This window comes from Apteryx mantelli, chromosome 1 (assembly GCF_036417845.1).
Source record: "Apteryx mantelli isolate bAptMan1 chromosome 1, bAptMan1.hap1, whole genome shotgun sequence".
Taxonomy (NCBI): domain Eukaryota; kingdom Metazoa; phylum Chordata; class Aves; order Apterygiformes; family Apterygidae; genus Apteryx; species Apteryx mantelli.
The window spans coordinates 185,722,715-185,736,952 of NC_089978.1; the positions used below are offsets into that span (position 1 = coordinate 185,722,715).

Sequence of the window (14,238 nt, forward strand, 5' to 3'; positions counted from 1 at the left end):
GACATTTCCTTTCATTGGCTCTCAGAGATTACTCATTAAAAGGAAGATTTAGACTTAAGAGTTGAGTGGAACCCTTAAAAGCTTACTTCAGAAATCAACTTGTGAACATCAATTCAATTTCAGAACATTAATTTACTTACCAATCAAATACACAGTTTGGTATTAGGTGGTGAAAAAGAACTATTAGATTGGATAGAATCTAATAGTCAGAATAACTATTATTAGATTAGAAGGCTCAACAAGAAAAACAACAACCTCAGGTGTGTCAGCAAGTGCAACTCACCCAAACAGACATGGTTTACCATGACATTTAGCATTTTCAGAAACCATGGTTTTGAATAATATTTGTTTTGCTGCTAGTACAGATGTTACCTGTAGCTCTTTTTATGGCTAATTTCAGGCCATGCATGCTTCATAGTTAATGTTTCACTGGGATAGAGGCAATTTACAAGTTATACCTTTGACACAAATCTTTCATGAAGGATGTAGGCTCTTACAGCAGGACCAGCACATTGTGAAAATTAACTGTGTTAAGGTTTAAGTGTGAGCAGCATGAAGCTAAAAGGGTACAGTAGTTCAAGCTGTTATTTTGGTGCACTGATTATTACCTTTCATCCCATAAAAGAAACTAAAGCACTGCATAAATGCTGCTGTTAGGTAGGTTAGTGTTAAGCATTTTAAAGCAAAGGAAATATTTTAATATAATCTCGCCTGCAAATACTGCCATCAGATTTCATCCATTCATATTTGGAACAGGACTGCATAAACTACAGCTGTTGAAAAAATATCCAACTTGATTTAAAGACTACATAATACAGAATCAATGTAATCATCAGAAAAGTTATTCTAATGATGAGACCCCTCAAATTGTCCAGTCAGTTCCCAGTTACATTTGTATAGCTTTAACTACAATATTTGTTCTTATATTAATCTGAGAAGCTAAAAAAAAAAAATTATCTTGTAAGAAATCTTCCCATAAATATCTTTAGGGGAAAATTTTTTACAAGATATTTTTAGGTGATGATGTAGTCTCATGGTAAAGCAGGTTTTCCAGCTCTTTAATCTCTAAGTCTTATCTGAAACCTTTTCAATTTTTCTCAATTACTTTCTGAAATCTGGACACTGGAATCAGAGCAGAGGATTTATTCTTCTAGAGTACAAAAAAGTTATTCAAAACTTGGTTTGCATGATAGGAACATATCCTAGATCCTAGGAACATTTTACTTTAGGTTTTACCAAATTCATGTCAGCAATGTTACATTCACCAGGAGAATGAAACTCATTTTCAATCATAAAGAAGCATGCAGAGATGACTTATTTTGATGAATTTGTTTATAAAATCCTGTATCCCAAACATAACCTATTAGGACAGGAGGTAAATTTTACTTAAAAATAAGGAAAATTCATTGAGTACAGTTACATTCTCATGTGCAAAAAATTAAGACGTATAAAAAAGAAGTGATATTACATAGTACCTGTCCTTGGTATAAACCAGCATCTTGTATGGTACTGTCTGGTTTATTCAATGGTTCAAAAGTATTACTCATGTATTTGTTCCACAGTCTGGTTTCTTTTTCACCTGGAATATTGAAGATTTTTCTTATCTCTTTTTCAATTGTATCTGTTTTGAAAGAGAAAGAACACAAGTTTAGCATTTCGGTATACAAACACTACGAGTTTAAATGAAGCACAAGAATCACCTACTCTTTTCTGATATTCAGAATATGCATAAAAGTGTAGAAATAAACATGCAACTCCATCATGTCGTAGGAAAAGCAGGAATTTGCTAGTTGGCATGCCTTTAAGAAGATGGAAATAGTCAGAGGACTGTTTTATTCCTGACTGATTCTCCTTCACCAGACTGCTCTGATAAAGCAGACCAAATAAAGACAGGTACACAAATAACATGATAGGATCTATACAGGTACCCATTTGCTCATTTCCCAAAGAGTGTGGTAACACAGGAAGGTAAATGTGTGGGCAATGACTAGAAGTGAGACTGGCAGCAAAACCAGGGGCAGGGAAGGCAAATCATTCTGTTCCTCTCCCCAGATCAATCCCTTTGGTTTTCACACACTTCTACTACCCCTATCACTCACCACAATACATATGCATAAACTCTAGTTTGCACACTCACAGAAAATAAAGACTATTCTGTATAACTGAAGTACATATAATTATTTAGAAAGGATCATGAAAGATTCGAGGTCCCTGAAAGATTTACAGGCTCCTGCTCCCCAGAAATATATTGAGTGTTATATAATTGAGGTATTATAACTATTGTCTAAAACTGGAATTTAAGAACTTAATCATTAACTCCATTCTCCTCCTGCAAAAGTGAAGTTTATGAAACAGATCTTTAATATGAACCAATGTCTTAAGTCTCTGCTACATCATAGCAACTTTACTTAGATGATTTTAACTGGTTCATTCATAAAGTCCCCAACCGTCAACTCTCATAACAGCTAAGACAGAAAACAATCAAAGACTATACTGAACAAATTGTACAAGTTGTATTCCTCACGATCGCTGAAAACCATAATAAAAATGGGCAATGTAAACCCTTCAGAAGATGCTCCCCTGAAGTCTCAGGATAAAAATGTCAGTGTTTCAGCTTCTCTAGCATTTCCCTCCCACCTCCCCTTTTAATTAAGATTATTATTTTTTCTGCTAATACCCCTATAATAAATATGAAAAGTAAAACAAGATATAAAGCTTAGATGCATCTTGTAAAAATCCAACTGTTGGCTTGTGAAATGCATGACAACTGGCCAATACAGTATTTGTAGATATTGTAGGTAATCGAATACAAGTTCCCTTTTTACTGGTTAACTTATGCTTTTAGTGTGAAAGCAAATATTGAGGTGATATGTAGCAAGGTAGGTGATATGAACAAGGCAAGAGGTTGTTGACTAATTTGTTGATTTTTTTAAAAGGAATCATGTACTGTCTGAATCAATTATCAATGATTTTAAATCATTATACTTGAATGGAAGAATAAATTTACCTAGCAACAATCTTCCAAAATATTCCAAATCTGTCAACAACTTTCACTAGAAAAATGAATTTTACACAAGATATTTTTTCATTATCTTATTAATACCATGATACATTAAGTATTTGATCATTGCAGTTCTCATTTGTAGCAAGTACTAAAGTAACACCTTCTGTATCTTCTGTAAGAGAACCGTTACGAGACAGGAAGCACCAATCCCATCAGATGACAACACAATAGACACGTATGTCCAAGTCTCCAGGAAGAGCATGTTTTGCTTGGCCACTCTGCTACTTGGAGACTGTGAAACTAAGGTATCTTTAATACATTTACATCAACTTAACCAATGTACACTTTATAATCCTCTCCCTCCTGTCCCTCCCAAGCAAGTATCACTGAAGTGTTGGCTTACGATCCAAAATGAACACGCCTGTTCAAGTATAAATGAACACATTACACGGAAGTTAGTATGATCTGAGGCATACTGTAATGGGTTCTGCTCTAGCAATGATATACACATGCCCTATGCATGAGAACATTAACACTACGATCATGTCTATCAGTCAGGAGGAACTGTCCTCTGAAGACGACTCTCACTCCACCTATAAAGGGATTTTAGAGTAGTTTTAAACTTGAGACGGTTTAATTTGCGAGAGTTAAGTGTTATGGTTCCTGTACAGAATATATCCTTATCCTTAAAAAGGAAATGGCTCCCCAAAAAACCCTGCATGATTAAGCTACTATTTTGCTGGAGAGGTTCAGTAGATCCTAATACAAGTACGCCATGACTCTTAAAGGCAAGTGGTATCACAAATACTGTCTGAAGGAAACTGAAGATGTTAACACGTATTGTGAAACAGTAATCTCGGCTTCCTAAGGAAGAGAAAGGCTAGTCACAGATCCCAAAACAAAGCGTCCTCAAGGGCAGCACGTTTAACATTCTTGTTTTGTTCTGCAGCAAATTAATGGAAAAGATTAATCATAAAGCCATTTGCCAAGATTATTTACTAGCAAAAGTCCAAAAGCTCATCAGATGTATAGCCATGGGTATAATCTTCTGAAAAGTATATCAGTTCAGTTTTGGAATTATTTTATGGCATCACAGAACCTGACTCTCATCTGTCCATAACAGAAGCTATAGACAGTCTTTCTGTCATTTTGTGGTTTATAAAACCCTTAAATAAAGGTAGAAAAGGCCTATACATTAGGTGGTGACTGAGTTTAATCATACATTCATATAAATAAGATTCCTGAAAAGATCATTAGCATGCCTTCACTCAGAAGCGCTGAAGTTCTCTAGGATTAGCAACAATAACTATGCAGAAATGCTGCCTGAAGTACATTTATTGCATAGCTCATTTTCTTCTTAGAACAACAACAGCAACAACAACAAAAAAGACTTAGTCATCAACCAGCCTCAAAGTTAATATGCAGTGATTCCAAAATCAGAGTCCTCAATTGTAGGAGATCTTCAAGAAGATCGAAAGAACACACTACATGCAACCAATACAATCCCAAGAAAAACAGTCATTATTAGGCTCGTCTACTATAATTAATTTTTTCCTACCTTGTACTACCTTATTCACACATGACTTAGCTTAGTTAAAATAATTCTACTTGGGCAGAAAAGCAAAGGTATTCCAGGAATAACACACATTTGAAGACTGGCAGATGAATACACCTTGTGCTTAGAGTATATAAGCGTCTCCAAACCTTTCTCTGTGGATGTGAATTAAGGAAGTTCTTGTCCTGACCTCCAGAGGGCAGTAAATAATATAAACAATTACAATGAGAGGCAGAAATATTCAAACTTCTTGGAAAGATCTTAGTACCTTATACCCACTCACTTCAATGGGGTTGATACCGACTCTTTTGTGCTACAAGCCTTTTGCAACCGTAATGAAACAGTGACATGCATCCCCTTCTCACTGGCATATGCAGGCAAGGGTGAAAAATATTCAAGGTTCTTGCATATTCTTTATTGATACAACGAGCATCTTTGCTACATATTTGATAGGACTACTTCAAATATACTAAAGGTAAGGAGAGGAAACCCCCCCCCACCATCTCTTTAAGGGAGCATAAAATAAAAAGTGCATGAATTGGTTATTCTTTCACCCTTGAAATTGTTCTCAATTTTTCTACCTCTTTTTCTAAGACATAAGCTATTTTGGATGGCCTCTCTATGATGGTCCACCATGCTGCTGCTCATAAGAGGATTCAGCTTCAGAAAGGGCACGTTTTTAAGGTTTCCAAGAACATCTCATCCCATATCTCAGGAAAACAAATAAGATCAGTGCTTGGAACAGAGCTGCCAGTAAACTTCACTGTTTCTTATTACTCTGTATGAGAATTATCTCATAACTACAATTCTCTCTATGCTGAGAATAAACAAATATACCTTCAAAGAAACAATCATTTCGAAGTGTTCTGAAAGAAAACATCAGAAATACATCCACTATCTAAGATACCAATAATACAATTTAATTCAGTATCACTGCAAAATAGCTTGTATTCAGTCCTCTTGAAGGATGACATTAAATCGCTTTTTTCTAAATTTCTGGGTTTGCTTACAAAATAAAGTACATTTTCCTTAGTTAAATCGCACCCCAGAAATGTAAATCAACATTCAACACTGAAGCTTTGTTTGAATGACAGACTTCATAATTTGTAAGCTTTTATTCTAATACAGGCAGATGCTTACCTGTTTGTCTAACTTAAAGATTAAACTCTAACCAAGGAAAATAATTCTATTTTTTAAGCAAGCAATTTCCAAAGAACTAAGCAAGGAATGATCGTGACTACTCGTAACGTAAATAGAAGCAAACGCTGAAAAGACTACATTGCTGTCAAATAACAGAGTAATGGCTGGGTTTGATTTTATGCCTTTAGCATAAAAGAACACCACTAACTGCACAAATACAGGTGGTTGAAAGGATCTTATTTCATATACAGATACACAAATATATCAGTGATACCTTTACACATGTTCTGACTGTTGTTTTTAGAGATAATTACATTTTGTCAAAATATGGTTTCAAAAAAATTGACATACAATGGTCACAGAACAGGCAAAATAAGCACAAATAAAGATCAGGTGGAGGTTTAACACAGAACTCAGTTACTGTAAAGCCATTCCACAGCTCAAAGAATGTTATCTTTATAGGTTACCCTTTGGCCATTAATGCATCAATTCAATTCATTCCTGTGTTTCCTAATATACCTTTCTAAGTGACTCAGAGTGTTGGTTAATGAAAGGCATCAATGAAAACACGCAAAACTACATTTTTTACACACTAGAAGCCATGAAAAAGCACTGTGGAATCCAATAAAGATAATGAAAGTCATCTAGTTGTTCACTCTCTGAAAAGCACAAACTCTAGAGTTAACACAGATGCCTACGTAATAAAACGTATTTTTTTAAAACTGAATTAACACCCAAAACATTCCAAATTGATAAATTTCTACTTTTGACCCAAACAAGACTAGTCCCATCCATCATAACAGTTACAATACTCATCTGTCATTTTCCTAGAGACATATTTATTCAGAACTTGCCAGCAAGTACCATTTAAAGACAATCTTATATTGTTAAAAATAATTGTACATACCTATTGTATCAGCTTTACTAAATCTTCGTGTGACAACATTGTTCATATTTCCATTTTCACAAAGCTTTAATTCTGTTAGATATACTTCTACTTTGCAGTGTTTTACAAACATACCCTGTTCAACCACCTGAAAAACAGATTGGCATTAGGTATCAGTCCAAATTTATTTTAATACACACACTTCAAAATATTTTTAAGAGCTCTTCAAGAAACTAAAGTTCAGGTAACTTAAGACACTTAATAAATGCCAAAAATGAGAATTAAAATACTCCTACAATTTTTTAAAAGTACAGTAACCTGAAAAGTAAAATTTTCTCATGATTATATATTACCTGTGTATAAACACCACCATGCCTTTCAGAAATGTTAAGTACAGTGAAAATCAAACATGCATACTTAATCAAAAGATAAGATACTTAATCAAAAAATAAGGAAACACAGGATTTTTTATAGTTTTAAAACACATTCAGTGTATGCTATTTCCTCAAAAGATGAAGAGCTGCTTTTTATATGACTGTTAAAGAACACTTATCAAGAACAAAGACAAACTGCTAAATTCTGGATACCACATAGACGATTTTTAAACAAATACCTACAAATTAGATCTTTCAGCTATGTTCTGACATTGAATATTTTAATTGCAATTTCACCTATTTATTACAGTTGTTTATTATATGTTCATTTTTGTAACATCTATTACAAAACAGTAAAGTACACAGGAAAACTTTTTTCATAAAGATAAAGTGTAGAAAAAAAAATAATCAGGGTCACCTCTTAAATGTTTTTCCCTTTGATCTTCCCAAATGTAACTGCAGTACTTAGTCATGTAGACTGCTCTGAAAATAGCCATCAGCCTGATATGTGATACATCTGACAAATACGGCATTTAAAAAAAAAAAAAAAAAAAAAAAAAAAAAAAAAGGAACCGACTACTTGTTAGGAGAGATCTGATGAACAAATATAACTTTTATGCATGTGCCATAGAAAAAAAAAAAGTGAATGATTCTACTACTATTCAGTAGTTCGCCTTATCTATAATGACTGCCGATCATAATATTTTAAATTGAAATGCATCTTAATTTGGACAGCTTACTGGGATTTTTAGCTATTAGAGTAACAACAAAATAGTTGCTGTAAACAAAAACTGTGCAGTGGTATTAAGACACTTTGGAGATAAAACTGATATAGTACTAATAGTATTTTCACATGCTATTAAAAAATTATAATGTTGTTTGACACATCATATACAACACTGTATCAATTCAAAATTTGGTTACACATTAAAAAAAAAAGTTGCTGCAACAAGTGGGATGAAAGAAAACCATCATCCCACCACTATGAAAAAAATACTAAGACAGACAAGAGAAATCAATGAACAAATGAGAAAAGCATCACAAAGAAAAATTAGTTTATCTAAATGGGAATACACTATCTCACATGATAGTTTCTGCCAATATGAACAGCAGTTAATGAATCTATGCCAGTCTACTTAGCTACTCATTACTCCAAGTATTTTTCCAGTTAGTTCCTTCCAAGTAGGAGACAAACTACTCTAATTTCCCTTCTCTCCTCTTCCATTTTCCCCTATATTGACAGAGGGGAAAACAAAAGTGAAAAATTACAGAACCTGTACTTTACTGGGAAGAAAGAACATCTAGTTTGGTGAAATCCATCTTCAGGAACAACAGTAACAAGTTAATAATAGATATCTTTAAAGAAGGGGAGCCATCTTAATGGATTTCAGCTTTTACAGAACTAAAGAAAAAGAGACATTCCAGGGATGTCTCTTTAAAAAAATATTTTATTGTGTTAAAAAGACTGTTAAAAAAGAATGATTCAGTTTTCAGCTCTTGAACTTCTTTTCTTGCTGACCACATGAATCTTGAAGACCAAAAATTCATTCTATAGCTAAAACTGGCACTTGTTCGAAAGCTATACCAAACTAAATTCTAATCATAATAGATTCTTTCAGCAAATTTTGAGGATTTATAATAAAGAGCCCTGTAAGTGAAAGAATATTCCTTAACAATCAATCTGAAATGACAAACATACCCAAATGTGGTTTAAAACTTAGTAATTCAGTTCAGAGAGGGTGCAACTGTAATCACTATCTTGAATCTTAAGAAATAATCTAAATTATAAAGATTATCTGCTCACTAACCAGGTAAAAATGGACAAATGCTGGAGCAAGTAGCCCAAGATGGTAATATTTAACATTCATGTGTTAAAAATTCCTTATGTCAGCTCACACTGATGAAGGGTCACTGCCTCTCCTGGACTAAGGACTATTGCTTGTGTCGAGATACGGTTTTTGCTTAAAGAAAGAACAATCAGCAACCTGCTGAAGAGATGACTGCTCATCGCAAAAGGAGCTACCAATTACTCTGTTGGTGTTAACATTGTAACAGTTAGACTTTTCACTAGTACCATCAATAGATTTTTAAGGTTTATATTTATTTTACAAAATCATTTGCATTTTTAGACTTAAAAGCTAAGTAAGTTCTTCTTGAAGAATTAGAGGTCTTATTTCAAAAGAAAAAAAAAGTATCAACATCCTTTGTGTCCTTCTCAATTTTCAAAACTTAAGTCTCTAAAATGTAAATAAAAATTAGATATCTATAAGCAACTAAAGCAGGATTTGTCTAAATGATCATCATTACGATCTCCTAATAAAGACAACTCCTAACAGATTTCTGTGCAACTCCTGTGTATTTGCTATTATTTGCAGGACTGTATTTGAATCACTTTCATCCCAGGGGGTAATTTATTTAAGATTACCTTGCGTGCTATTGGCTCTTGACCTTCCATCAGTGTGTACCAGCTAAGTAGCCTATTCCAGCCTTCAGTTGGCAAAAGGATGTAATCCAGCTCATCAATGAGATGTTCCTTGAGAGACTGAGAATCACCATCTATAAAAGAAAGATATTTTTACTTGAATGTTGTTAACTCTCAGTTTTTTAACGAAACACTATTTTTAATATAAATAACAATCAAAGTACTTTCTAGGTCACAATTATGTTATCAGTATAATGGAATTCAAAGCAAAACTATTTTTGAAACTATTTAGGTAAGCCATCCAGAACATGCATGGCATACCTATTATATAGAGTATTCCTACTCTCACATGTCCAAATGAGGACTCTGCATCCTCCTGCAATCATGAGCTTCTATCTTGTTATCACACACCATCACAGCCTTCAAGAACCCAATTCATTTCCTCACCCACTTTGCACATATTCCTCCATCACCATGGATACTTCCAGTTCATGCTACTCCTGCATCCTTGACTGAAAATGCAGGAATGGGCAGTTGCAGTAGATTTGAGACAAAGTTCAAAGTCATTCACCCGTGACAAACTGGGAGAAACACATAGTACAACTCTCCTGTTTAAAGAATCCTACGGGCTCTGGAAAACAGTTCCCATAAAACTCTTCACAGAGACAGTGAGATTCAGCACTTGAAAGAAGCACAGTTTGACCACCTCTCATATAAATAGCATGCTTTTAGCTTTGGTTCAATCTGTATTACAGTAGTAAGATAACCGCTATCCTGTATGTGTAAGAGTTCATTGCAGATCTGAACCACTGTGGGCCTCAGACAATTACGACAGCTGTTTTTCTACTGGGAAGTATACAACTATAGGCCAGAAAACATCCCTCTATATAGGAGGAGATGAAAGAGGAAGACTCACACATTCAGCTCCAAAGAATGAAGCAGGAGAGCAAACTTAACACAGAAGTATGAAAATAAATACATCATGTATTTATTTTCATTGTTTTATGTGAATGAATTGCAGAAAGTACACAACTGAGTATAAAAGTAATCTTAAATAATCTCATATTGCTTCAGGTGTTTGCTTTCCTCTTAGAAGATGACTGGTAACTAATACTTCTAAATAAAATGAATACCATTACCCACATTCTTCTGCAAGAAAAATAAGTCCACACTATATGCATGTGAAAGGTCCTAAAGCTCCCTCATTTGATTATATGTTTACACTTATGTTTCTCCTCTGCACAGATTTAGCAAACACAGCATAACATTGCTTACTTCAATTAAAAAAAAAAAGTCTCTAAGCATTAAAAAACCCCTTAAATTAAAAGGTCCTTTTAATATTTGCTATCCTGACTTTTTTTCTGGTATAAGAATTTTAAGAAATGTGTTTCCATACAACCTTTTCTGTAGGATGGCATCACTGCTGAGGACATTTATGGGATATATTTAAGGGACATATTCACTTTTTGATAGGAAGAGTCAACAAGATTCCAGCTTACCATGACTCTGGGAATCTTCCCATTCTATCTGCATTTGCTATATCTTAAGTTGGTTTAAAGGGTTTGTGATCTGATGGGAAAATAAGAGAAAAAGCAATGCTCTTGCTTTAATCCCCCAAACGGTGGAAACATGGACAAAGAAGAATGCACAGCTCTCTTGTCCCTACTAGCTTATCACTGGTGTTGACTCTCTCTTTCCTTCCCTCTCCAGCTAAGTATGTTCACATGCAAGTGAAACCTCGGAGATGCACATTGTTCTCAGCTCACGTATTTTAAGTGCATGCTATTAGTTACTACCATTAGCTGCTCAGAGGTGGCAAAAAATCCTGTTTCCATACTATGTAGTATCTGCAGTTCAGAAGATGACTTGGTGAGCAGACGATGTGTACAATGGGTACAATGTGGTTTGCGTGCATTTTTCTCTGATAAAAATCATATAAATGACTTAGTAGGAAGAGCCAAATATAATAACTCAGCAACAACAAAAATCCCCAAATACCCCCAAATCTATATTCAGGAGCTGTATCCAAGAAACTCTTGTTGAAACAAGCTGAGACTGGTACCATCAATTCAACTACTTGGCCTCCTCAATAATATACATATGGTGGTTGATAGTACCACTACAGATGGTTCCACTAGAACTGGGAGCAGAGGGTGGAGAGGAATCCATAAACATCTCTGTGTCCAGTTACCACATAGGAAACACATACTGTATTTCTGCACTGGTTTCATATTGCTACAGGTGTCTGTAGAGAGAAGATGCAATTTGGATTCCACCATTCTGTCCTTCTAAAAACACCAACTTTTTTCCTAGTATAAATTTTTCAGATCCTTATTTCCATCAAAGAAGCCTCTGACACTGATAACTGAGCCTCTCATATGCAAAACTGTTTTCTGTGATAAGCAGTCAACTGTCCTGAATGACAATTTTCTTGTGCTTGCTTCGCTCATCTAAAGTTGACTATATAGCTATTCTTTTGAACATGTTAGGGGTGCATTTCTTCATACTCAGCAACATTTCTGAGTATGCTGAGATTAACTGAAAGCTGTACCAGTTATTTTACATTGCTCTCACTTCATCCAAATGTTCTGGAAATAAGGGAGCAGTACTTAAGTAATATAAACACAACATATTGCTCCAGTTTCCTGGAATCAGTATTTCTTGAATTTAATAATAGTTTTCCCTCATCAGTGCACTACACCACAGAATATCTGAGAAAGCATGAACATTTTTATTTTATACTCTTTATATCAGATGCAAACTTCCAGAGTTAACACTTTAGGAGAACAGTATGAGAGCAACTACTGTTATATAACATACAGTTTTATTAAGTGCCGAAGACAAGATTACAAAGCATGAGTATTTTCAGGTTCAATTTATGCTAAGAATTCGAGCACAGAGAATTGTTGTTTTGCAGCATGTGAACTAGATGGCTCCTATTTGCTGAGCACTAATACTCTTAATTTTAAAAATGCCTTCACACAGGAACAGCAGATGTCAGACAGTAGTTGAGTGCATACTCTCACTGCCAATGCAGAGCCATACTTTTAGAACCATGAATGATAAAAAGATATTAAGTCCATAAATCCTGAGGCTGTGCTTATTTTGAAAGAGGTGTGGGGCAGTTTCAATACGACAGAAAGAAAATTGTATTTCAGCAATTTTTAAGCAAAATAGCTAATATGATTCCAGATTTGAACCTCTAACACGGGCTTCACATCCACAGTAACTTTAAAGATAATCAGAACATCCATGCAAAATAAGAAAGTTACCAGTAATCCCAATTAACTACTACAGTGCTGTGCACATCTAGAAGTCACCTTGCTTGAGTGGGTGGACACAGAAAAGAGAAGAGTTGCTGCCTCGCTGAGGCTGAAAAGGATCTCGCTACATCTGATTCCAGCTGAGAAGAAAAGTAACACCTAAACAGACCTGCCTCATTACAAGACTTACTACAGAAATGTACAAAAGAACTGAACCCTCATGTTTCAGAAAACAAAACATGCCACCCACCTGGAGAAAAAAGATCTTTTAGTCTGTAGGTAGAGGACAGCGTTTACACGCACGTGACAATAAAGCACTTTCCTCAAAAGCGCTGATACTAGTCACTGTCAAACATGCATATTCACTTAAACTGACAACTAGGGCAACACGGTATGACAAGTTCTATGAAGGAAGAGATTATCTCTAACATATAACTTGTTAAATAATGAGATATGAATTCTAGTTAAGAGGTTTTGTATGAAGAAAGTCGTAGTTCACCATAAACCCTATAAAGCCCATAAAGTTGTTAAAATTTGTATTCATATATGTAAACAAATTATGTTATACTATCAGTAACTACACAGAAGGAAATTATCTATTAGATTCTGTATTCACCATATTTTGCAGATTAATTATTAATAGCTTTCATAGTATTTCGATACTTGAACATTAAATATAAAATTTGACCACAGGATTAATTTTTAAAATATCCGGGAGAAGTTTTCTGAGACTTGGGTCCACAAATCTGACTACGTTCATAAGAGTCTGTCAGACCTGCATAATTTTAACAATGGCAGAATTTAACCACATTTAGAACTCTATAAAGGATTACAAAATTACCCTCTATCATTTCAGAATGCTTTATACAATCACCAAACTGTTTAATAACACTTCCTTAATTGCTCCAGAATCAGTGTAAAGGTTTGGGGCTTGTTGACAAAAGAAATCTTACTGTTCAACTTTAAAAAGGTTATTTTAAACTGGTTAAACTGAAAAAGTTTTGGTGAAATCAGGCCAGTCATTTGTGAACTTGAATGAATTCCATGTCTCAACTATCATTACAAACTAATAATTTGTAAATTATTAAATATTTTGTTACCACTGCAAAGAAGTTCCAATAAATACTTTTACAAACTAATAAATCATTAAAAATATCTTTATTCCAGTTCCTTTATCACTGTCTGAAAAAAAGGTTCATCTACATAAATGCAGAGATTTATCTATACTATGAACTAGAAAAAAATGAAGAATCTGTGAGAAATCCAAACTAAAAATTGTGTTGGCTTAATACACAATCAGAAGCCGTTACCTTTGAGAAGTCCAGAATTATCAATAGGACCAGGGTACACATTCTGATCTCCCATCTGGTATTTGTCCCAGCTGTCAAAACCAACATATTTTTTCCACTGTTTGAACCAGCGACTGTCCACTAGATACCTTAAATGGAAAAAACAAAAAAGTTAATTATTGGTAGAATCTAAAGCAAAATTATCTTCTCAATTATATTAAAGTACCGTAAGTTATGTACAATGGTATACTTTGATTCTAGAAGGACAAGTTTGCATATTTTTAAGCACATTTGATGGCACCTGA

General features: G+C 34.4%; 1 protein-coding gene across 3 annotated transcripts in view; it reads right to left on the bottom strand.

The window, feature by feature from the left end:
- The window catches only part of USP15 (ubiquitin specific peptidase 15), a 65,854-nt gene that overhangs the window by 36,889 nt on the left and 14,727 nt on the right, over positions 1 to 14,238 (bottom strand). For 2 of the 3 annotated variants that reach the window (XM_067314248.1, XM_067314239.1), the window contains exons 2-5: positions 13,955 to 14,082; positions 9,385 to 9,515; positions 6,607 to 6,733; positions 1,476 to 1,621 (exon numbers count right to left, since the gene is read on the bottom strand). In XM_067314248.1, coding sequence (XP_067170349.1) covers positions 1,476 to 1,621; positions 6,607 to 6,733; positions 9,385 to 9,515; positions 13,955 to 14,082 — 532 coding nt within the window. The remainder of the gene's footprint in view (positions 1 to 1,475; positions 1,622 to 6,606; positions 6,734 to 9,384; positions 9,516 to 13,954; positions 14,083 to 14,238) is intronic. The other variant, XM_067314254.1, reaches the window with a different exon arrangement.